The sequence below is a fragment of the Balaenoptera acutorostrata genome, chromosome 5 (assembly GCF_949987535.1).
Source record: "Balaenoptera acutorostrata chromosome 5, mBalAcu1.1, whole genome shotgun sequence".
Classification (NCBI taxonomy): domain Eukaryota; kingdom Metazoa; phylum Chordata; class Mammalia; order Artiodactyla; family Balaenopteridae; genus Balaenoptera; species Balaenoptera acutorostrata.
In genome coordinates, this window is record NC_080068.1 from 105,457,508 (window position 1) to 105,483,673 (window position 26,166).

The 26,166-nt window shown below is 39.7% G+C and overlaps 1 protein-coding gene across 1 annotated transcript in view; it reads left to right on the forward strand.

The window, feature by feature from the left end:
• The window catches only part of CLNK (cytokine dependent hematopoietic cell linker), a 118,613-nt gene that overhangs the window by 41,938 nt on the left and 50,509 nt on the right, over nt 1-26,166 (forward strand). The window contains exons 7-11 of the mRNA XM_057546318.1: nt 1,283-1,328; nt 16,339-16,364; nt 16,579-16,598; nt 17,689-17,799; nt 25,601-25,628. Coding sequence (XP_057402301.1) covers nt 1,283-1,328; nt 16,339-16,364; nt 16,579-16,598; nt 17,689-17,799; nt 25,601-25,628 — 231 coding nt within the window. The remainder of the gene's footprint in view (nt 1-1,282; nt 1,329-16,338; nt 16,365-16,578; nt 16,599-17,688; nt 17,800-25,600; nt 25,629-26,166) is intronic.

Sequence of the window (26,166 nt, forward strand, 5' to 3'; positions counted from 1 at the left end):
ACAGAAACATATAGACATATATAGCCATAGACATATATGCACACACACATACATATAAATAAATTAGTGATTATGGAGGCTCAGTCCCACAATCCGCCATCTGAAAGCTGGGGACCCAGGAAAGTCAGTAGCATAAGTTCCAGCCTGAGTCCAAAGGCCTGAGCACCAAGAGAACCAATGATGTAAATCTCAGTCATCGAGGGCAGGAGAAGACCATCGTCCCTGGTCAACAGTCAGGCGGAGAGATCAAATTCTCCTTTCCCCTGCTTTTTTATTCTATTCAGGCCCTCAATGGACTGAATGATGCCCACCGGCATTGGGGAGGGCAATATGCCTTACTCAGTCTACTGATCCAAATTCTAATCTCATCTGGAATCACTTTCACAGACACGCCGAGAAATAATGTTTAATCAAATATCTGGATACCCTATGACCCTGTCAATTTGACACATAAAACTAACCATCATAGACCCCAATACTGATCTAGGCTTAAAGGCTTTCAAAGTCATTGGGCATCATTAGGAGGTCTCTATCATCTTCTTCACTCTCATGCCTAATGATTGTACAGCCAGCCCTTAATAGTTCAGCAACACCTTTAATACTATTAATAATGACAGCTAACAATTATTCAGCTTCATTTGTGTCATTCCCTGTTCTAGGCACATTGCCTGTCTCATGTAGCCCTGCCACCCTTGTGAGGTATCAGTTCTTTTGTTACCTCCATTTCACAGATGAGGAAACTGAGGCTTAGAAGGTTAAATGACTGGCCATGTTCTCATAGCCAGCACATGATGGAGGTGAAATCCCAACACGGGCGTCCACATGAGGCCACACTCTGATCTGCCTGCTCCATCGCTTTCATGGACTTGATCATGTATGTTGATCTTCACAATAATTCAATGACATGAATTGACTAAATATTTTCCCTATTAAAAAGATGAAAAATCTAAGGCTCATAATATGGTAAATGCTTTTCCAAAGTTTCACAGCAATAAGATTGGATTGGATCTCAATTTCATCCCAAACCAAGTATTTTTATGCCAAATTACCACCTGAGGCCACTATCCTCATTGCTGGCACAGTGGTACATGTATTTACACATATTTACACATATTGACTGATCGCCTCCCATACTCATAGGGTGATCTATAAGAATGATGAGTCCAGGGACTTATGCCTTTATCCTTGGGAATCATCAGATTACAGTTATATACTGAGTGGCAGGTCATGAGATGGTATAGTCACAATTTAAGAAATAATGGTGCCACGTTGTCTTCTACAGGTGGAACAACCCATTTTCAGGGATATCAGAAGCCAACATGTTAAAGGTAAAGTCAAATCACAAAGTTTGAAATATAAGTATATTTGTATCTTTCTTTGCTTCCAAGATCCTCTTACATTTTTGTCTGTGGTCACAGATTTCTTCAACAAGGTTATCTATTGAATTAACCTTCATGAAATAACTAATTTTGGAAAGAGTCTCTCACATCTTATGCCTTTTTATCACCTTACCTTATTTATGAAGAAATTGATCGTGAAAAGTCATATTCCATGTTGTGCAATTTGGGAAAGAAATTGTTTTGAAACATATGGGTTGCATCAGATATATAACTAAGTTATTTCTCCAAGCATACCCCTCTGTAAAATTGCAAGATAGAAATCTAATTTTAAAATGCTGATTAATTAACATGAAAATAGATTTTAAAGCTTCAGGCAAAGCAACTCAATTTGGAGATAAAGATACAGGTAAGAACCTGAAAGGAAATAATCAATTTCAGTAGTGCTAGAAGCACAAATGGAGGACAGCCAAAGAAACTTAATTGGATCCTATACGTTATAGCTTCTCTCATCATTTCCCCCAATGTCCCCATATTCTCTTACAATGTTCAGTTAGAAAAGATGACAATCCCATGATTTACATTTCCCAGTAACTGAAGCATCGAATTCAACTTTTATGTGTCTGATGCTATATTCTATAACATAGTATTAACGTCACATTTTCTTTAATGGGAAAGTGTAATAGTTAGGGTCCTAAGAGGAAACAGATGGCACACACCCAAATTAGGATAATTTAAGGAGGTTTATTTACAAAGGAACTATTGACTAAGGTGTGTGAGGTGTAGGAGAAGAATGAGGAGTGATGCAGAAACTGGGGCCAACAGCAGTGGTGCTGTCACCACCCTTAAGCCCAAAAGGATGAGGGGACAGCTACAGAAAACCAGAAGGAGCTCACCACCTTGAGAGGAGCAGTGACCATTGGCCGAGGAACACCACCAGCCCATGTGGACCTCCCAGGGTGGGAGTCAAGGGAATACATGCCCCAACCTCCCTCTCCAACCTTCCTCTGATCTCCTGTTTGGATTTCCCAATGGCTGAACCCAACCTGAAACCATGGGGCAAGGTAGCCTGCATGGACTGGTTGGTCTCCCAGGATGGAGAGAGCGGTGGAGCAGGGTAGACAAGGTGAACAGTGGACCTGGAGGCGCAAAGGGAAGATATGGTGGAAGCAAAGGGAAGGGAAGCAAGGTGGAAGGAGCAATGAGAGGAGCCAAAGCCCAGGCTCTACTACTCCCTGGCTGTATTACCTTAAGTAAGGCACCTAACCTTTCTGAGTCTTACTTCCCTCCTCTTGAAATGTGAAGTGGGCAGGGCTTTTATGACTCATCAATTCAATTGAATTAGCAGAGGCAGGAAACAAGAGCTGTTCCCTACTCCATCTCTCCTCTCCATCCTGCACAGCCTGACAGATCCCTGTCTATCGTCCCTCTAGACCACTCCTAAACCCCTCAAAATAGGGGGGATTTCCTATCAGTGCCTCTTTAGTCCTTAAACATGGAAATGCCTTCGATGCACACAGCACTTGATTCAGAGCTTTTCTCCATTAACTGATGTATTTTAGTCCTTAGAAGACCACATGAATTATTCAGAGGAAGTTTTTTCATGCCTCTTGACAGAGAAAAGGACCAGAGCACAGAGGCATCCCAGAGCAGATCATAATCATTTGATATATAAATGTCCTAGGTCCTAATAGAAGCTTTATAGGCAATTTATTGAGAAATGAGTCCTGGGGAGAAAGCAGACAAGAAATGGATTTCACAATTCCCCTCTTTTTTTAATAGTTCACTATAGACATGCACCTTCATTTCTTTGATTGCAGAATCTTCTTTGACCACTATTCTACATATATTAATATGTCTGTGTGACTATCAGGATGGTTCTAATTCCAATTCCAACATATGCAGGGGGGCAGTTTCCACCCACACACCATCAAGCAATTCTCTGGATACCAGCTGGGTATCCTACAATTCAACCCAATTCTCACACTATCCACCCAGAGACAGCACCAAATTCCACAAGTTAAGGGCTCAGTCCTACAAGATCGTACCTCACCACCACTTCAGATGCCAGTCACAAGCCCAGATTGTCACCTATGTTTCTATAGATTGGAGGTTCCGACCACTCCCTCCTTAGGTTCGATTAATTTGTTAGAGTGGCTCACAGAACTCAGAGAAACATTTTACTTATTAAATTACCAGTTTATTGTAAAAGGATATAACTCGGGAACAGCCAGATGGAAGAGATATATAAGGGGAGGTATGGGGAAAGGGCAGGGATCTTCCATGCTTCCTGAATCTCTCAAACTCCAAACTTTGGGGGTTTTGTAGAGGCTTCATTACATAGTCATGGTTGATTAAATCATTGGCCATTGTGGATTGAACTCAATCTCAAGCCACTCTCCTCTCCCTGTGGGGGAGGGGGGTAGACGTAGGGGACTGTAAGTTCTAACCCTTTGATCCCGTGGTCCTCGGCTAGGCACCACTGACAGCCACTCCCCATCATTAGATGGAGTCCAAAAGTCACCTCCTTAACATAACAAAAGACACCTTGATAGCTCTCATCACTATGAAATTCCAGGGGATTTAGGACCTCTGTGCCAGACACAGGGACGAAGACCAAATATATATTTCTTATTATAAATCCCAACATCACAACTCTTCATCCATATATTCATCTACACTTTGCCTCAGCTTACAAATATTTGGAGTAGTCAACAAAAACTTGCATGGTAAAATGGAAGAAAAATTTTTTAAATCGTAGGAAGTATCTAGATAGACTGTAAGACTAAGGTAAAGATAAAATTCAGGGTGCTCAGGCACACATCACTACATTCTATTACAACTGCTAGTTTTTCTCTGAGCTTCCTGGTAACCTAAGCAAAAAGGCGATCATGCTTTTTTTTATGTGAAATTAATTACCCAAAATAAAAAAAGAGCAAAGAAATTCCTCCGGAAGTACCTGAAAGACACATCTTTCAGAGCTAAGTTAGTGCTGTTAATTTTATAAGGGTTGTTGGCTGATATCCAAGCACCATGGCTATAAAATATGACTTTTTTAAAAGTAGACCCCAGTGTAAACTGAAATCATAACTGCAGAGATGACCTCAGTGAAAGCAAGACTCACAGGAGTTGAGTTTGTAGGTTGCATGGAAAACTTCTTCAATAAGAGTTATTTCTTTATGTCTTCTTTTCCTGCACTTCCATAATTGATGGTTTTGTATTACCACCCAGAGCTCTAAGGTACTGTACAGAGAAAGGAGCTGAAAAGGGGGAAAGTAATATGAATACCCCCATTTTTTTGGATCAGGCATCTTGCTGGAAAATGTTTAAATGATTTATGTGTTTATTATAAAATTCTGTATTTTTGATGCAAACACATTCTCAGATAATTTATTCATTCTCACAAAATGTCATAGAGAAAAACATATTGCGTGGTTCAGTAATGGCAGAATTTTATGGTGATATTTTTCATCAAGTTGAGCAGTTATAGATTTATGTTAATGTACATTTCATATTATTTTTCTTGCAATCATATTCTGACATTATCTGGAAACTGTCAGATTTCAAGAACTTATCTTCCCTGAAGCTTGGCTTTTTTCTTTTTTTTTTTTTTTCCATTCCTAAAAATGGGTAAAAGTTTATTTGGGGGCAAAGTATGTATATAGTATAAGTTGTTTATGATGAACCATTAATTAGCATTAACCACAGATGCAGAAGCAATTGTCTCTTTTCAGGTGAAGATAGCTGTAATATTCAAAAATGGTGTGGCTTAGCGTCTTAATGCTGAGAATAAATGAGCCTAAAATGAGTTTCTCTTTGCCTTCCATGTGAACCAAGCACAAACTCTAAACCAGTTTCCTTTGAGGTAAAAAGCATATCATATACAAGAATGAATTTATAATGAAATACAATAAACTATCCATGAGAAGAAGAAGGAATTATGCATAGATGGCTAAACATGTATATCCAGAAACATGAGCTTGGTTGAAAAGAAGCAAGATAGAATTCTACATAATGTCATCAAAAGACCTTTCTACTAGTTTGATTTTAGTCGAACTTAGATGTCAAAGAGTTTAGAGTTAATCTGGTTTTACCCCCTCATTTTATGCCAAGAAGCCTGGCAAGAGAAGGGGTTCACTCAAGGTCACAGAGCAAGCAGTCCTAGCCTAGACCAGAACTCAAGTTTTGTCAACTATGGCAATGTTTCCAGGGTTCTACTATATTTGGGAGTATCTAAAATTTTTTCTGCAAACTCTTCCTGTTCCCTGATTTCCCACTCATCCAAACTATGCAATTTCTAGTGCAAAAAACATGAATTGAGGGATGATACTGTCCTCTAGTGGCAGAACACGGCAACACAAAACATCACAGAAAATGATGGAATTTGCCATCCTATAGATTATATCCTTAACAAATAACAAGCTTTAGGCCCCAGGCCTAGAAATGATAAGAAATAAATTTAAGATTATTCTCCTACTATTTTAGATTTAAATTTATTTCAGACACAGCCAGTGGCTCAAAAGTGATGATAGAGGTCATACCCTTATTTGGGAGCAAAAAAAAAAAAGAAAGAAAGAAAAAAGGAAAGAAAAGAAAAGTGAGAGAGGCATTGATACAATATTCAGTTCAAAGCCAATGTTATAAATGTTGTAAAATCACTCATTAATGGAACTACAGGACAGTATTTTGTCTCACCATCACACAGAGAAAAGAAAAAGCGTTTGAGTAGCAAATACACTTTTCAATAGTGAAATATAAAGTAGCCACAATTAGAAGAATTGAAAACAAGGCAGTTACAACACCGTGTGATAACTGCCAGGGGAGAAGGCCGCTTTTATTGAAAATCACTTTGTGGCAGGGCACTGAGTCACAGAAGACCTTAGACCACGTGGAGCCCACATTCTGGTCGGGTCTATACGAAGTGTTGTTGGAACTCAAAAAACTACGTACATACTTAATTCGGCCCCTGCAAAAGAACTGTGAATCCTAGGAAGGATTCACACAGCAACGGACATTGGGCTGAGGTGTGAGACAATGACCTCAGGGAAAGTTAAACATTATGTTTGAGATGTAGCAGCAGCTAAAATATGGTTGCGTGAATGTTACATTTGGGGACAAGGAGACCTGCGTTCAAATCCCAGCATTACCGCTTTCCAAATGTGAAATCTACAAGGAACATAACCTCTCCAAGTTTGTTTCCATATCTCTAAAAGGGAGGAAATGCACCTACATTGTAATACATCTGTTTGTTTTAAAGTTAGTAACCAATGCAAATCCTATAGCTTGGTTATTGACACATGATGGACACTTGACAAAGGGATACTAAACTGAACTAATGGTTTTTAGAATTCATTCCTCCCTCTTTTACCCTCTGCCCTTCTCCTTACACTGGAATGTCTTCCTGCCTCTCTGTGTAGGCTGAAACCATCTCATGCTCTATCTACTTCGGTGTGGAGCATATACAATAAATCTGTTATCAATGAATATAAAAATAAGCTTCTCAATCACAAAGACCAAAGTTTACTAAACATTGTTTTCCTTACAGCAAACGCATAGCACCGTGCTGATCACATAGTGGATGCATAGTAAACACTAAAGTAGCTCTAAAATTTAGCCCATTTTAATAAAAGCGTATTAGATAAGCATTGCAGGCTGTCCTAGGACCAACTAGAGACGAGCCTGTGATCCTCAGCCATGCGTTCCCATTAGGTGGAGGCAGGCAAGAGGCAAGTCAAGAAGCCTGGTTGCTTCTGGCTCTGGCTCTGTCTGCGCTATGAATTTGTTAGTGCAAGTTCACGTGCCCGATGAACAGTAAGGCCAAACAAACTGAAACATAGGAGTTTGGAGCAGAAAAAGGTTTCTTGCAGGGCCATGCAAAGAGACTGGTGGCTCATCCTCTAAAAAACCTCGAGCTCCTGAAGGGTTTCAGCAAACCAGCAATCCCACTACTGGGCATATACCCTGAGAAAACCATAATTCAAAAAGAGTCATGTACCAAAATGTTCATTGCAGCTCTATTTACAATAGCCAGGACATGGAAGCAACCTAAGTGTCCATCATCGGATGAATGGATAAAGAAGATGTGGCACATATATACAATGGAATATTACTCAGCCATAAAAAGAAACGAAATGGAGTTATTTGTAGTGAGGTGGATGGACCTAGAGTCTGTCATACGGAGTGAAGTAAATCAGAAAGAGAAAAACAAATACAGTATGCTAACACATATATATGGAATCTAAGGAAAAAAGAAAAAAAGGTCATGAAGAACCTAGTGGCAAGATGGGAATAAAGATACAGACCTACTAGAGAATGGACTTGAGGATATGGGGAGGGGAAGGGGTAAGATGTGACAGGGTGAGAGAGTGTCATGGACATATATACACTACCAAATGTAAAAGAGATAGCTAGTGGGAAGCAGCTGCATAGCACAGGGAAATCAGCTCTGTGGTTTGTGACCACCTAGAGGGGTGGGTTAGGGAGGGTGGGAGGGAGGGAGATGCAAGAGGGAAGAGATATGGGAACATATGTATATGTATAAGTGCCTCACTTTGTTATAAAGCAGAAACTAACACACCATTGTAAAGCAATTATACTCCAATAAAGATGTTATTAAAAAAAAAAAAAAGCCAGGCGAGGGGGGTGGGCAGTCGCAGGGTATGTGACCAGCTCGTGCACAGTTCTCTGACTGGCTGATGGTGAGGTAACAGGGCGGTGTCACAGGGGGTAACATTATCAGTCCTTAGGCTCCAGGAGGCCTGGGGGCTGTGTGCTCATGGTCATCAAGTAGTTAACATCTTTCATTTGGTGCAGGGTTTTCACATCTGTAAAAAAAACTCAGGAAATGTGCATCAAATACTCTTACCTATGTACTTCACAGAGAAGATAAAGCAGAGGATATGGGGGAAGGCCTGTCCCAGGAAGATCCCATAGGGTCCTGCTCCGTTACAAATTTAGGCAAATAATATTCCCTTACTGGCCTTTAATATCCCATCTATAGAAATATGGTAGAACACAACGGCCTCTAGCATTTTGTGAATCCATGGATATGGTTCATACATACAAATCCACCCACCCCACTGCCCATGTCATCACCTCTGAAGCCTTAGTCCTTCCCTTCACCCTGCCTGCCCACCTTTTCTGAGACACCCAGGTCAGCGGAAAAGATGTCTCCTGGGCTTGTTTAGGAAAGATGCTTCTATCCCACATCTGTGACTAACAAGGTGCAGCTGTTGACATACATGTTCCTAAGAAACTGCACATTCCAACCTTATTTGAGGAACTGTTAAAGCTGGCAGGTCCCTCCCACATCCTTGGCTTTGCCTAACTTAATCCCTCCCCACTCAACCCAAAGAATGGTTTCAGCAATTTACTGCTGGAATTAATTTCTGAAACTTTCCACAGACGTGGAGCGGTTTCTCAAACAGGCCTTGTGAAATATGTACTAGCCACTTGGATCGTAAGTTGCTTCTTTGGATGCTTCCGCAATTAATCACCAGGACGTGAAATCCTAAAGGTTCACTTTTATACGTCATAAAACTTTTAGACATAATAAATACTGTGACTGCGGCCAGATTTTATGCAATTTTGTTCAGAGTCTATGTCTCTAATTACAGAACATTACACTGATGGTATGTTTCCAAAAGTGTTGATTGTGATGATCATATTTCATAGATAAAGGGTATTGCCTATATTTAGCACAAATTGACTAGGAGCTAATTGAAAAACAAGTATTATTTTATTTAAGCTTGACCATCCAAGGAACTGCACTTCATTATCTGCATTTTACAGACATGGAAACAAGCCCAGAACATTTAAATAATGTGCCCAAGATTACTCAGTAAGTGATAGAGGGGGGATTAGAACCCAACACGAATGATTTCAAAGATCCCATTTGTGACCACTCTATTGTATCATTGTCTCTTCTATCAAGAAACAAATTCTTGGAACCTACATATCTTCTTTTCCAACCATTTAAATCACAGATGAGGATACCAAAGCTCAGAGAAGCCAAACAACTTGTACTAAGTCACATGGCACATTAGTAGTAGCACTAAAACCAGATCACAAGCAGTGGTAAATGTGTAATATCCAAATCTCTGAAAAAAAGGTATGAGAACAAAGTTGGAGGACTGATGCTACTCAACTTCAAGGCTTACTATAAAGCTACAGTAATCAAGACAGTGTGGTATTAATGAAGGACTAGAAAAATAGATCAGTGGAACAGAACAGAGAACCCAGAAATAGACCCCCATAGAGTCAACTGACCTTTGATAAAGAAGCAAAGGCAATACAACGGAGCAGAGGTAGTCTTCTCCACAAATGGTGCTAAAACAATTGGATATCCACCGACAAAAAAATAAATCTAGATACAGATCTTACACCCTTTGCAAAAATTAACTTGAAATGCATCATAGACCTAAATTAAAAATCAAAACTATAAAACTCACAGAAGATAGCATAGAAAACCTAGATAACCTTGGGTATGGTGATGCCTTTTTAGTTACAACACCAAAGACATGATCTATGATTGATAAGCTGAACTTGATTAAAGTTTTTAAACTTCTGTTCTGCAAAAGACAATATAAGAGAATAAAAAGACAAGCCACAGACTGAGAGAAAATATTTGCAAATGACACATCTGATAAAAGATGATTCTCCAAAATATACAAAGAACTCTGAAAGCTCAACAATAAGAAAACAAACAGCCCAATGGAAACAAAAAATGTGTCAAAGACCTTAACTGAGACCTCACCAAAGAAGACATACAGGTGGCAAATAAGCATATGAAAACACACTCCACATCATATGTCACCAGGGAAATGTAAATTGAAACAATAATGAGATACCCCATCCATCTATTAGAATGGCCCAAATCAAAACACTGACAACAGCAAATGCTGGTGAGGATGTGGAGCAACAGGAACTCTCATACACTGCTGGTGGGAATGTAAAATAGTACAGGCACTTTGGAAGACAGATTGGCAGTTTCCTACAAAACTGAACATACTCTTACCATGTGATCCAGCAATCACACTCCTTGGTATTTACCAAAGGAATTGAAATTTTATGCCCACACAAAAACCTACACACAGATGTTTATAGCAGCTTTATTCATGATTACCAAAAACTTGAAAGCAACCAAGATGTCCTTCAGTAGGTGAATGAACAAATAAACTGTGGCACAATCCAGACATTCCACTGTGGAATATTATTCAATGCTAAAAAGAAATGAGCTATCAAAACACAAAAATACATGGGGGAAACATAAATGCATATTACCAAGTGACAAAAGCCAATCTGAAAAGGCTACATATTATGTGATTCCAACTATATGACATTCTGGGAAAGGCAAAACTATGGTGGCAGTAAAAAGTCCAGTGATTGCCAAGAGTCTGAGTTGGGGAGAGAGATAAATACATAGAGCACAGAAGATTTTTAGTGAAAATACTCTGTATGATATTATAATGATGAGTACATTATACATTTGTCCAAACCCATAGAATGTACACCAAGAGTGAGCCCTTAGGTAAACTATGGTCTTTGGGTGATTATGATGTATCCATGTAGCTTCATCCTTGGTAAAAAATGTAACATTTTGGCGAGTGATGTTGATAATGGAGGAGGTTATGCATGTGTGGGAGCAGGTGATAAATTGGAAATCTCTGTACCTTCCTTCCAATTCTGTTGTAAACTTAAAACTGCTCTAAAAAATAGTCTTTATTTTTTAAAAAAGTAATTATGCTCACCACACACATATTAAAGAAAATATTGTATCTCAAAAGAATAGTATGTACATACATGCATATATAGACCTATTATAAATTTTACTGATAAAAGGATGTATATAGCACACAGTTTTAAAATAATAGTAAAATATACAACACTCTATCATAAATTTTATATAGCCAATTGATTTTCACAGAGTGCTTTCGCTGATTTTTTCCAAACTCTTGTATCTGCATCCAAACGATGACTGCAATTGATGTAATTACATGAACAGCTTCTTAGCTGAGTCAGATGATAGTTTTTCAATATCAGAAGTATATTTCCTCAATTTTCCTCTTTTTACAATGTAATGGGACAACGTACAGACACAACACACTTTTATATTTAATTTGCTTTGTCAACATTTTCTCCATCTCTTTAAGTCTAGACAAGCGGTAAAACAAAAAATCAAACCCTAATGTGCAGCATTTACCAATTTCCATGGTGTAAATACTTCCCCTTCAGCAGATTTCAAGCTACCAACATGATCATTGAACAGGGAGTTGGGAAGAGATACCATTTTTTAGTATTTCCATCATAGACACAATAGAGGTAAATAACTTCAACAGCATAGATAAATGTGGTAGAATAACTAGGAAGTCATGAGTTTTGAGCAGATGCTACCTTTGTTTTTGAAATAACTTAAGTGTACATTTACATAATTAATTTTTTAATAATGGCCGTGTTTAACACCTGCATTGCAAAATCTTGAAAATTTAACAACCAGTTCCTGTAAGCTGGCACCAGTACCCCTCCCAGCCCCCCACCCCTACCCCGAAATGCCACATGCAGGTCTCGCGATACTTTAACTTCATAGAACCCTCTGAGGTTGAGAACTTGTTCATGACTTCACCCTAACAAGTTATGGAGGTAATAGATTCTACAGCAATGCTGTGTTCAGCTCACTACATTATCTCCCAAGAAGCAATACATTTTTCAGCAGAAGCGAAAACTGTCTTGCTGCAGACTGAAGAGCAAAATAAGGACACAGTCTCGGCAGATGGTGCTAATTACACATGCAGCCAACAGATGGCGAGCATGCCAGCCTCCTCCTAGTGAAAACTGCTTGATTGAATGTCAAGATGCGAACTATCTCGAATAACAACTGTTTGGGTCTTCTGATGGGACAGGGAATTTTTCATAGCATTTGGGGTATTTGTATACCTCCTCAGGAGGGTCGATTGCCACTTTCCCTCTAATCTTCCATTACACAATAATACTAGTTACAGTGGGGACGCATTCAAAGCCATCACGTGAACTTCATCAATTCGTTTATTCCACATACGAAGTCTCATGAAGTATGAGTAACCATGTCTCACTTTTCCAGATGAGAAATCGCAACCGTTCCTCAATCCATTGGTTTATTTCACTAATATTTATTGAGGACCTGCCATGACCCTACCTATAGTAAGTAGCAGAATCAAGATTCAAACTCAAGAAACTCAGCTCCAAATCTCATCCTCTTCCAGTATGTCAAATATGTGAGTTGTTATTACTTTCTTGAACAAGCCCCACCCCTGCAAAAAAAATACGGTTGCATTTTATCTGAATTATTATCAAAGCTGTATGACAGTATGACAAGTTATTTCACCTGTTTGATCTAGTTTTCTCCCTTGTGGAGTCCCTGAAGTTCATTTCTACCTCTTAGTCTATAACATTTCAGTTATCTAAGCAATAAATAAGGGAAGCTCATGGCATAAATTACTGCTGTTAGATATATTTGACATAGCTGAAGCCCTCAGGATTTTTGATATTACATATAATATCAGAAACACATTTTAAAAATGTTTTAAAACATCTTTATTGAGATACAGTTCATATACTATAAAATTCACTAATTTAAAATGTACAATTCAATGACTTTAGTATATTCATAGAATTCTGCAACTATCACCACAATCTAAGTTTAGAAAATTTTATCACTGAAAAAGAAAGCCTATATCCATTAGAAGTTGCTCCTCAACCCTTCCCCTTCCCCAAGAAACCACTAATATACTTCCCATCTCTATGGATTTGCCCATTCTAGATTTTTAAAATATAAATGAAATCATACAACATGTAGTCTTTTGACTTCCTTCATCGAGCATAATGTTTTAGAAGTTCATCTATGTTGTAACATGTATCAGTACTTTATTCCTTTTTACTGACAAATAACATTCCATAGTATAGACATACTTGTTTATTCTTTCATCATGTTGTTTATTCTTTCATCAGTTGATGGACATTTGGGTGGTTTTTACCTTTTATGAATACTGCTGTTATGAAAATTCATGTATAAGTTTTTGTATGGATGTATATTTGCATTCCTCTTTGAGTATATACCAAGGAGTGGAATTATTATACCATGTGGTAGTCCTGCATACACATTTTTTTTTAACTAATTTTTTTTTTTTTTTTTTTTTTTTTGGCTATGTTGGGTCTTCATTGCTGCGTGCAGGCTTTCTCTAGTTGCTGCGAGTGGGGGCTACTCTTTGTTGCAGTGCACAGGCTTCTCATTGCAGTGGCTTTTCTTGTTGCAGCATGAGGGCTCTAGGGCGCATGGGCTCAGTAGTTGTGGCTCACAGGCTCTAGAGCACAGGCTCAGTAGTTGTGGCGCATGGGCTTAGTTGCTCCATGGCATGTGAGATCTTCCTAGACCAGGGATCAAACCAGTGTCCCCTGCATTGGCAGGTGGATTCTTAACCACTGCGCCACCAGGGAAGTCCCTACACACATTTTTTAAATGAGGGGGATACTAACTGAGGCCAGGGAAAACCTTACGTTATAATGAAGGCACACGACTCACGGATGGTGTAGGGAAAAATGCACCACCGTTAAGGCAAAGTTCTCACCACAGCCTACAAGACCCTGTGTGATCTGGGCACCCCTCCACCTCCACCACCACCGCTGGGACAGTAGTGCCCCTTTGTGCTCGTCCCACCTCTGAGCCTTTGCACTTGCTGTTCCCTCTGTCAGTGACACTCTTGCCCAGGTATTCATACGGTGTGTTCCCTTACTTTCTTCGAGCCTCTGTTCTCATCACCTATCCACAAAGGCCTTCTGGGGTCTGTCTGAAAAATAGTAGCCCCGTCCCCCATCTCTCACTCACCCTACTTCATTTTTCTTTGTAGCACCTGTCATCACCTGACATCATATACTTTTGTTTATTTCTTTTCTATCTCCTACCACTGGAATGTAAGTTTACATGAGAATAGCAACTTTTTTTGACATTATATTCCCCAAAACCTACATCAATAAATGTATTAAAAATGAATCCATGCCTGACATACACTATGGGCTCAATAATAAGTAAATGAATAAAAGCAAGATAGATGTCCTTTTCTAAACTCACAGTCACTGAAGCAAATGGGATGCATATCTCTGAAGCAATAAATGGAATGTTCCTATTGAATTTCAGATACTCAGTCTTTTTATTGAATTTTTTTCTTAGTGAATTGAATTGATCCCCAATAGATATAGTGGTAGCTATGAAAAAAGATGTCTTAGACAGCCGACATCTAGCTTCACAGGGAAAGTCATCAGCATAAGCCATAAGGTAGTTCCTCAGGGAGCTCTACTGCTGAAGCCAATGCACAATAAAATGAGGGCAAGTTAGTTTCATGTTTTCTAATTTCATGCCTTACAGAAGCATCCTGTGGCCTAAGTTTTTTAGTAATATCATTGAAATAGCCAAAGATCTAACATTAACTAGGTGGCCACAGTTGTTGAAATACATCCTGGGTCATATTTTGTGTTTTTACAATGCCTGGAACATCTACGATTCATGTCTTCCATCAGTGTTTGAATTCATGCAGAGAAGTCTTATCCTATCTGTTTAAAAGTGTTTTCCAAAAACAAAATAGGAAGAATGGTAATTTTGTTCAATGAAGTAGTTATTTTTAGACCTGGAAGAACCCTTAAAATCATCCAGACCAGTATGTGTTGTGTTGTGCTGTTTTTGGCCAGCTGGACCTTTCCCCAAAAGAAATCTTAAGAGGAGATCCAGTGGGAAGTGAGTGGAGGTGGAGCCCCGCCAGTGACATGGGGTGATGGACCAGAAACCAGCCGCCCCATCCTGCAGTCCTGCAGTTTCCTTGGGAGTCCCCAGGGGGACCACAATGGACTCTTCATAGCAAAGTTAAAAAACACAGATTTAATCCAACCTTGTTGTCTCACAAATAAGAAAAGGAGGCTCAGCCAGTGCTCAGTTGAGTTTGAAGTCTCCTACAGTCAGATACAGACATTGTCTCACTGACTCCTCCCACCCCCTATAAAGCAGCATTTATTAGGTCACATCCATTTTTACAGATAAGTGAGCATTGCTTCCTCAAAGAGCTTTTTCTGACACCCCAGACTAACTTAAGTCTCCTGTGTGTCCATTCAATACCATGCCCTTCTCTTCTTGAAATTATCATCACGATTTTAATAATGTTTTCAGTGCATGTCTACCCTCTTAGTTATAAGCCCTATGGCAGCAGGGACAGTGCCTCTCACCTTCCCAATTATGTCCCCAGAACCTGGAACTTGGCCTGTAAACAGAACAGCTGTAAACACCTTGAGCGGAAGGATCGTGTTGTATTTGTCTTTTTTATCCCTAGTGCCTGGTCCTCTGCACAGTTCAGAGTAGCAGCTCAATAATTGTCTTTGAGTCGAATTGAATTGTGGAAATAAAACTACCTAGAAGTTGGGAAAATCCTTTCCGGGCCTCATTCAGGCTGTTCTAGGGTTGGGTGGTCTTGGGCAATTGTCCTACCTAGTTTGTCCTTAATTTTATCATTCGTAAAATAGTTGTTTTCTGGGGTCTTAGAAAACCCTTCCATCTGGAAAATTTTGTGATGCTATTTTCCTCTGCTTAGAAATGTCTGATGAAGGTGTGAGGCAGGGACTTGAATTAATAAGATGACTGTATATATAAAAGAATGTTAATCAAGAGTTAATGGTTAAGAGAGGACCTTAGGGGTCGCACCACATGCCATGAAATCTTCATTCTACCATTTACTAACTGCGGGACTGGAGGTGAGGTACTTAACTTCCCCACACCCCAATTTCTGCATCCAGAACAAAGGCAAGGATTGAATGAGATCACATAATAAAATACTTAGCATGGTGCTGGGTATCTAATAAGATCTCAACAAATGTTCATTGGCGTTATCACCAAAATTATTCAAAGGGGAATGATTTCCATTTAAACATATGTGAAAATAGCTTGTTGACATTTTCCATAAACTCACTGATGTTCCTTCTTATGTTTTAGGAGACAAACCCACGAAGGGAAACAAGGTAAGAAAAAGCATTAAAATGCATTTGTTACCCACCCTCTGTTTTAGAAGCATAGGAATATGGACAATGTGAAAGCTTATGTGGCACTTGAAATATATATCCTAGAAGTTTGGTTGGGATTTGTCATTTCTACTTGTGAACCAAAAAATCATTAACCATTTAGCTCTGCTCAAAGAACCAGAACTTTAATTTCTGCTTCTCTTTCCTTTTGCAGACTCCTTTACCACCTCCTCGGTAAGACACTGAAAATAGAATTTTGTTTTGCTATATACTTAAATGATTAGTTCTATAATTTGAGAAAGAGAAACACAAACATCTGACACTGAAAACTAATGAGTTGGTCAATGAACAAGATTAAATAAGCCCCATTCATCCACTTAATCATTCATTCATTCACAGTCATCTATTCAATATACCTCCACTTATCGATCTTTAATGAATGCCTTGCTTCCCTGCTTCCTGTTTCTTTCCCTTTGTTTAGTACAGAAATCTCTCCTTCCTTTTAGTACAGAAATCTGCCAGAGAGCCCTGGCACTGGGAAATGCCTTCAAGGGACCTACAGTATATAAGTATATAATCATATAACTGTATATATATTTATATATATAATACATATACAAATGCAAATATTATTATACTTATATATATGGAGGCAAAAGCAACAGACTTGATTTCTTAGGCTCTGAGTCAGTCACTCTGTTGTTCTGCTTGGGCCCGTGAGGACCTCCATCACAGCACTTATTTCCCTGGCTGGTCATCTTCTCACCACTTCTCTCTATGCCCTCCCAGAGGGAAGCATCTTGAGCCAAGGACTGTGTCTTTTTCCTTTCTGCATCTCCAGCATCTACCAACAGTGCCCGATACACTTTGTGAATGAGTGAGGGCATGGGTGAATAAATGGGTGTGAGTGAGGCATCCATTGACTTTGGATCATTGTCCTATTTCTTTGGGGAGATTCAAAAGCTCATGTCTTCTAGTCTGGGGCAAAGGAAAAGCTGTAATCATATTTTTACTCCAGGCCTCCCAAAACTTCAACAGATGGCAGATTGATAAAGCTATGACACCCTATAGAAAATTACATAACACTCTAAAAGATAGAACCAGACCAAAGGGCAAGTTGCAGGGAGAGAGATTTAGGCTGGTGAGAAGAATGAGTATTCTGACATTCGAAGCTCCCTTTAGAGAGCTGCCACCCCCCCAAAAAAAAACTGATGTTTCCAGCCCAAAGCTGGGGGCACAGCGGGCAGGACTGTGTGAATTCCAGGTCTCAGGAGCCATCTGTGCAACAAACCTTCTCAGGTCCCCACTGTGACTCTTCACACAGGCCGCCCATCACTCTTCCAAAGAAGTACCAGCCCCTGCCCCCTGAGCCGGCGAACAGCAGGCCACTCTTCCCGCAGAGGTACACCTTTCCCAAAGTCCAGGGAGGGTCCAGGTGAGAAGCTTGCTGTTGCTGGTGGTGAGATGACCAGGGGACGGGTGGGCAGGGGGAAGGCGACATCAATAACCAATCCAGTCACCCCTCTAAATGGGCTCCCCAAAGCGGTGGGAAGAGCCATCCCATACCTTGAGGGAAAGCATCTCAGAAACCTGCAGTTTGACTCCTTCATGAAAAATACACCTTCTTTGTAATAAAATCAGTTACTGGAAGAACGGTTCACTTACGATGTGAATTAGTTATTAAAGAAAATGTTATCATTGCCGGAACTGAAAGGGGGTTCAGACTCTTTGAGGACCAATATCGGCCCCCAGCTTCCCATCTCCCAGGCTGGAGAAGTATAACTACGCACGTGAAAACCCATTTGTCAATAACATGATTGCCTTTTTTGACAAATAAGTATGGAAAATCCAACCCTCTGGTATTAAGTGCTGATGCCAGAGCCCCGCTCCCAAACGTATGGGGCACCGGGCAGCCGAGCAGCCAGCTCTGATCACAAAATGTCACAAACACGAAAGGACCTCTTTTTTTTCCCCCGAGAGAGTTTAGATTTCCAAAATTACCTTATTTTAGAAGTCAGAACAGAGACTGGCATTTCCCTCGTGTTGCTGCACAGAGTGAGTGATGCTTTCTGACTGCAAGCTTGGATCAGCCGGTGAGGTGCAGGGCACTATTTCGTCAGTGAGCATTGCTCGTGCATACAGAAATTCCAAATATCAGGCACATTGTGCACTTCTGTGGAAAACCCTTTCATCGCTGGTTCTGACGGCGGAACGTAAAAGAGCCAAAAATGCCATTTCCCCCTTAGTTTTCTGGCAAATGCCTCTTCCCTTTCTGGCCTTTACAAGCCCACACAAACATACATCTTCCATGCAGAAACCACTCCTGATCTTCCTCGCGCAATTTCCTCTCTCCTCTGTCCCCATCTCGTCTCGAAACGTAGATTCTCCTTCTTATAAACTGGCAGAGGAAGGGCAGTGGTTCTTAACTGGGGGGGAATGTCTTTGCTCCCAGGGGAGTTCGTAGTGTCTGGAGACATTTTGTTGTGACAGCTTGGGTGCTGGGGACGCATCTAGTGGGTAGAGGCCAGGAATGCCGCCAAACATCCTGCAGTGTGCGGAACTCCCCCAGAACAGAGAGTAATGAGACCCAAAAGGTCAGTGGGGTAGAGGTTGGGAAACTCTGCCTCAGGGCAAATGACTCGCTTCTCTAAGCCCAAGGCTTTTCTCAGCAGTAGAGTGAGGTTAAGAATAATGCCTACTGCCTACCTCCTGGGCTAATGTGAGAATTAAATAAGATGATTTCTATCAAGTGCTTATCAGTACCTGCCTAGCACATATTTATTACCAACATGTGTTACAGTTACTACCTTGAGCCATTTTCTATTGGTGCCTTTGCCACCGCTTATAATATACTTGGAAAGAAGTCTGTCCCTTTGACCCCAAAAGGAGGGGCTAACTCATTGCAGTATGCATATGTCCTAGAACCGCGCGGGGCAGTTTCCAGAGGGTCTGAGCCAGCCCAAGAGTCACCAGATTTGCTCTCTTTTGATTTCTGTTTTCAAAGAATGAGAGTCTTGGAAACAACAACAGTAATAGAACGTCATCAGAATTGGAAATGCGAAATGCATTGTCCTTAAAACTCCTGACCAAGTCGTCTAATATGACAAGAACTGGCCCAAACTCAGAGAAGGAGATAGAAAATAGGATGAATAAATATCAAAGATGATGATGTGGTTTAGTGTGGAGAAGAGAGGATTTTTATTTTCTTTCTGTTTCTTTACATTGGAAAGAATAGGATGTGGGAACCCAGCAGGACAGGGTTTGGATCCCTGTTGAGCCACTTCTGGCTGTAAAACTTCAGGAAGCTCTTAAACAGTTCTGAGTCCTGCTTTCCTTATTGGTAAAAAGAAAATAACCATCCCCATGAGATAGAATTGTGGTGAGGAGGTATGTGATTTTTCTAAAGTACTAGGATAATATCTGTCACAGCACAGGAAAGAAGAAAGAAAAACATTTAAACAGCATCTCCCATCTGTACCCGACAGAATTAGGCACCCATAACCCTATTTTGTCTTGAAATAGAAGCTATAGATTCTAGGGCGATGTTTCTCATCCTGGCTTTACATTAAATAATTAGGTAAACTTTTTAAAAAGTACTGTTCTCCAGGATCTGTTTTAATTCAGAGCATTACTATAGGGCATTACTATTTTTCAAAGCTCCCCAGTTGAATCTGATGTACAGCCAGGGCTAGGAACTCGGAGGGACCCAGATTCTAGGGATATTTCTGCCACTCAAGCTTCGAAGGTGCTCAGGCCTTACCTGTCTGTGTCCAAGCTTCTAGTGTCTAAAATAATACCCTCCTGATCTCCAGATGGGCCCCTCTGCTCTGTGGATCACACCAGCCTATTATCAGCCACGTCAGTGGTGTTGGAATCTTTAGACTTTCGTGTTTTGTAACTTTGCGGTGTCTCTAGTTGTAGTTGACAGTGTTTAATCATTCTTAGATGTGATGAGAGCTGTGCTGGGTCTCTTCACCAGAGGATAGTTATATTTCATCTCACTGAATCCTTTCTGCAGCCCAATAAAGTATGATTTTCTAAGGCTTGGAAAGGCCAAAGTGCCCAGCCCAGTAGAGGCATATAATAAGAACCTGGTAAAAATCACTTCCCTACCCACTGGGCACAAAATATCATTAAGATTCAGAGAAGTTAGGTGACTTGGTCAAAGTTATAGGGTTGGTATATGACTGTTGAGAGGGCAAAAAGATGCAAAGGCCAGGGCAAGACACTGGGAATGCCACAAGGACTAAGAGAGCTTTGCTTTATTCTATTTTATTTTATTTTTTAATTTTTATTGGCATATAATTGATTTACAATGTTGTGTTGGTTTGTGCTGTACAGCAAAGTGAATCAGTTATACATATACCTATATCCACTCTTTTTTTAGATTCTTTTCCCATATAGATCATTACAGAGTATTGAGTAGAGTTCCCTGTGCTATACAATAGGTCCTTATTAGTTATATATTTTATATACAGTAGTGTATATATGTCAATCCCAAGCTCCTAATTTATCCCTCTTCCCCCTCTTCCCCCTGGTAACCATAAGATTGTTTTCTACATCTGTGACTCTATTTTTGTTTTGTAAGTAAGTTCATTTGTACCATGTTTTTTTAGATTCCACATATAAGCAATATCATATGATATTTGTCTTTCTCTGTCTGACTTACTTCACTCAGTATGACCATCTCTAGACCCATCCATGTTTCTTCCATTGGCATTAATTCGTTCTTTTTAATGGCTGAGTGATATTCCATTGTATATATGTACCACATCATCTCTATCCATTCCTCTGTCAGTGGACGTTTAGGTTGTTTCCATGTCCTGGCTATTGTAAATAGTGCTGCAATGAACATTGGGGTGCATGTATCTTTTCAAATTATGATTTTCTCTGGGAATATGCCCAGGAGTGGGGTTGCTGGGTCATATGGTAGCTCTTTTTTTAGTGTTTATAAGGAACCTCCTTACTGTTCTACATAGTAGGTGTACCAATTTACATTCCCACCAACAGTGTAGAAGGGTTCTTTTTTCTCCACACCGTCTACAGCATTTATTGTTTGTACATATTTTCATGATGCCATTCTGACTGGTGTGAGGTGATACGTCATTGTAGTTTTGATTTGCATTTCTCTACTAATTAGAGATATTGAGCATCTTTTCATGTGCCTTTTGGCCATGTGTATGTCTTCTTTGGAGAAATGTCTGTTTAGATCTTCCACCCATTTTTTTGATTGGGTTGTTTGTTTTTTTTGTTATTGAGCTGCATGAGTTGTTTGTATATGTTGGAGATTAATCCACCTGCTAGAGTAATGAAAATAGAAACAAAAATTTTTTAAATGGGATCTAATTAAACTTAAAAGCTTTTGCACAACAAAGGAAACCATAAACAAAATAAAAAGACAACCCACAGAATGGGAGAAAATATTTGCCAACGAAGAAACCGAGAGCTTTGCTTTAAGAGACGTTTCAATTCATTTTTACTTGGGCCCATCTAGGTAGTCAGATGGCCATTACTAATGACCACATGTGAATGACCATGTGAGGCTGCTGTAAGTTTCACTTTCCATGAAAACAGAAGGAAGATTGGAGATCTGAGCTTCTTTGGCCAACGCAGGAAGAATAGTGCCCACTGCCTTCCTAACAGCTGCTGCCTAGGCCCCTGCTATGAATCGCCCTCCCTGGGAGGCTGTGATTTACGTCCAGGGATCAACTGCATCAGTGTAGACAGCTGCAGCCTTACAATTGGCCGTGCTCACCGTGGGTGACAGTGGTGGTCCCCACTATTGTGTTTCAGCCCCCATTGGTCTCTGCCAGCTCTGCCCTTCTCTATTTTATAGCTAAGTCTTGGCTTCACAAAACAATTGCTGAATTGAAGCACTTCAGTTAAGGAAAACACCATTTAGAACATTCATTGACAACTTGAAACTAGGAGAGAACATTGACGTTTGGGGAATGTTGGTTAGATATTCTCAACCACTTATGGGTCATTATTATGATGTACTTTATATATTTTGCTCAGGTTTTTTTTTTTTTTTTTACTTAAATAGATGTATTTAAAAGGGAAACATATCATCACCATAAATAACCACAACATAATTTCAGAGCAAAACTTTCAGCTTGGGGGAGGTTTTCTCTGTTAAAAGGGAAGAAAAGTAAAGTTAGAGTGATGTTTAGGATATAGTAACCGCCACATGGAAACTCTCTCCTTGACATAATTAGAAAGAAGAAAAAAAAAGTTTCCAACTATGTATCCATTGTAATTTGAATACCATGGTCTATGCACCAAATAAAACTCACCCTGAGAAATCATGAGAGCAATCATCATTTGCTGTAGGTCTAGCTACACATGGCCCACTTTAGAGTCCTCAGCGCTGTGCAAAAAGCAATGCTACAATCCTTAATTTTCGGATGAGGACACAGAACTGCAGACTGGTCATCGAGCCATGAAATTTCCTTTAAACTTCAGCAAATTCAGTGGCCTGAGGTGCGGGGTTCAGCCAAAATTTAAATAAAGTGTGTGATATTTTACCAACAAAACACTCATTTGCCTAACTATGGTTTTACCTTTTCAATTAGTAATGCTGACACTGCATCAGTTCAAGCAACTTTAGTGGCAAAAATGCATATTTTGATGATTTGGGTGGTGGAAAAAATCCTTATACATATCAAGAAACCATAAAAAGAGAGAAAGTATGGATTACAAAGAAGATATACAAATTCACATTCATGAATGGAAACTATTGATTTTAAAGTGTAAACTTTATTATCATCATAGTTTTGCAAGATGTTGCCTTTGCGGGAAACTGGGTTAAGGGCACATGGGATGTCTCTGTATTATTTCCTACCACTGCATGAGACCTACAATTATGTCAGAATAAAAAGTTTAAGTTAAAAGAGGGTGTGACTGTTAAAAGTGTTCTGCAGATGTAAGGTGTTATTTTTTCCAAATAGCTTTCACATACATTATTTCATGAGAACCTTAATCAGTCCTCTTCATTTCTGTCTGCATTTACCCATTTTACAGGTGGGAAAATGAAGCTTCAGAGAGGAAATTTCACTTATTGAGTGAGATGGCACTCAGAGATGACAGAGCCAGGACTCAAATCCAATTCATTTGAAACTAAGCCAAAAACTAAGAGAGGCTCAGGAAGGGCTATTTTTAGAGTGAAAGGCATTATCCTCAAATGCACACTGAGCACCTACTTTGCGCAAGAAAGGATGTGGAAAACTTATTCTATGTAATCAATGACCATGTTTTATTTACTGGCCATCTCCAGCAGCCGATCATGGGGAGACTTATGAGTGGAAAGGAGCTCTCAGAGAAGAAGGGTGGGGCTGGGGAAGGAGGCCAGAGTCCACCGTGCTCCACCATTCTGTCACTTTGTGCAGGTCTCCCTGTCTTCATAAATTTTATTGAAGAGACCCCCTAAAGCCCAAGGCCTCCGTTTTACATGTGAGGGGAGCAACCAGCTTGTGGGGGTCTTGTCACCACAGGCATTTCAACGCTCAAGGATGGTTGTTGTGCACAGAATGGACTTCTTAAAATTACTTGGGTTCTCACTTAAAAATCCAACTTCTTAAAGTTACGAATTCCAAAGGCGAACTTTCCTGAAGCCTCAAATTTCCATCTATAAAGTATATTGCTTGATTCACAAGTGGAGTGCTTTTATCTAAACAGAGAGACAATCACTCTGCTTGTTACATTACGTAGGTTAAGACATAAGACATTTAGGAACTCAGTTAAATCTCCTTAAACATTTGAAATACCTTTATTCACTAAATGTAATTGATTTTTTAAGTACTCTAATGCTGACAGGGCAGGTTTCAACCCTAACAAGCAAAACTTTAACATTTCATTTTTATAAATCTAATAAAGTTAATATATAAATATAGCAAAATTCAAGTTCTCTTAAACAGTTCGAACGGTTTGCAAATAGAGTTGAACGTAGCTTGACTCTTATTAACTTAAAATCACAAGTCTAAAATCAATCACCCCTTTTAAATTGAAGCCACATGGCCAATCTACCAGTATTCCTAAGATGCCAGAATTTCTTAAACATTAAAAACACTGAGATTAGCCTCAATTTAACCCCAAAAGAATTAATATTATGAATGTCTGTTCTACTTTATTACTTCTAATTGTTCCTCTTTATCTTCCACTTGCCCCATTAAAAGGAGGAGGCAGGGTGAAGATGTGTTATCTCAGATGGACTGATGAAACAGGTTAAAGAACGTGGGACCTCACTACACTTGCTTCTTGCTTGGAGATCTGAGACCAGGGTATAGCATCTGAGTGCTGTGTGCTGCTGGGATCATCTTACCTGTTACAGACAGACCTTTATAACTCTAGATCAACAGCCTTCAGCTAGGATTGGTGTCACAGCCTTAATCTCCTGACATCTCTTCAGTTCCAGTCTTTTCACAGACTGACCTCGGTAGACGGATGTGCACGTCACCCACCCAACTCCCTTCATAACCTCCTCATCTGGCTTTGCCCACATTCTAACAATAGTGCCCACTGGACGCCCAACATTTTCCTTTCTATCTCTAGCAATCCTCACAATAACCCTCTAAGATGAATATCCTTGTGCCACTTTGTAGATGAGAAAAATGAGGTTTAGTGAGGCTAATTGACTCAATTGTCAATATAAATGAAGGGCTTGGAGTTTCTTCTGAGACCCCTCCAATGGTCTGATGTCCACTTTATCAAATGCCATGTTGAATTCTTTCCCTATCATGCAGTTTCGTGTTTTTCCTGTCTCAGATCTCCTTTAATTATCAGCATCCTTTCTCTCATGCATGCCTTCCTGGGGTCCAGCTGTACCACAACTTCACATTTAAAACCCTTTATACTCCCTCAAAGCAAAAAATGAAGAGCTTTAAAATGAAGGTAAAAATAGCGGGTCCTTCTGTGCTAATGAAACTTGACATGGAAAACCAAATGTCAGGAGAAATGATGATGTTATTTAAATTCTCCTAAAGTGAGAAGCAAGTTTATTCATGTCCTTTCTGTCACCACCTTTTATATTGGCTCATAACTTCTTCTTCTGCTTCGAAAATTATGAGAAAAATAAACTGGCTTTAATTTTATAGAACAGTGTTAAATATCACACTGGACTATGGGCTATTAATTTGGCAATGAAAATGTAATCAAAGAGTTTTTAAGGACTCAGAATGATTTTTTCTTGATCATTATGAACTATATTTTATGTAACACCATATTTCTTTTCCTTGCAGACAGATAAGCTTAAAGAACTTAAGTGAGGTAAGTAGCCATTGTGTCCTAGGAAACAAAGAAGGGAATTTTTGTGCAAAGTGTCTGTGATTGGCAAGATACTTAATTATCATAATAGAAATGCTCAATATGTATTAATATCCCTATTTTAAAGGTGATAAAACTAAAGCAAAACCAAGTAAGCTCAAGATTTTAAATCAAATTCCTATTTTGCCACCATATTCCGTGTTTATTGGTACAGTGATGAGAAGAGCATGCCCATGACCCATGGAGGGCATCAGGTTTCTACCGAGGGCTTCCAGCCTCTAGCATTTCAGAAATAAATGTTGGAAATTGTGTAATACTTTGCTATTTGTTCTTCACAAGAGAGACAGGACTGCAAAGTAGAAGGAATATGAGATACAGAGTTGCACAGGCCTGAGTTAGATTCCCACTCTGCCACCAACTACTTTGTGAACTTGGGCAAATCCTCCTGCCCCCAACCAACCACCCCATTCTGTTCTGTTTTCCCAATCAAAAAATAGAGGTGGGCATCCTCAACTTGGCAAAGCTGTTGTGACAAAGTCAG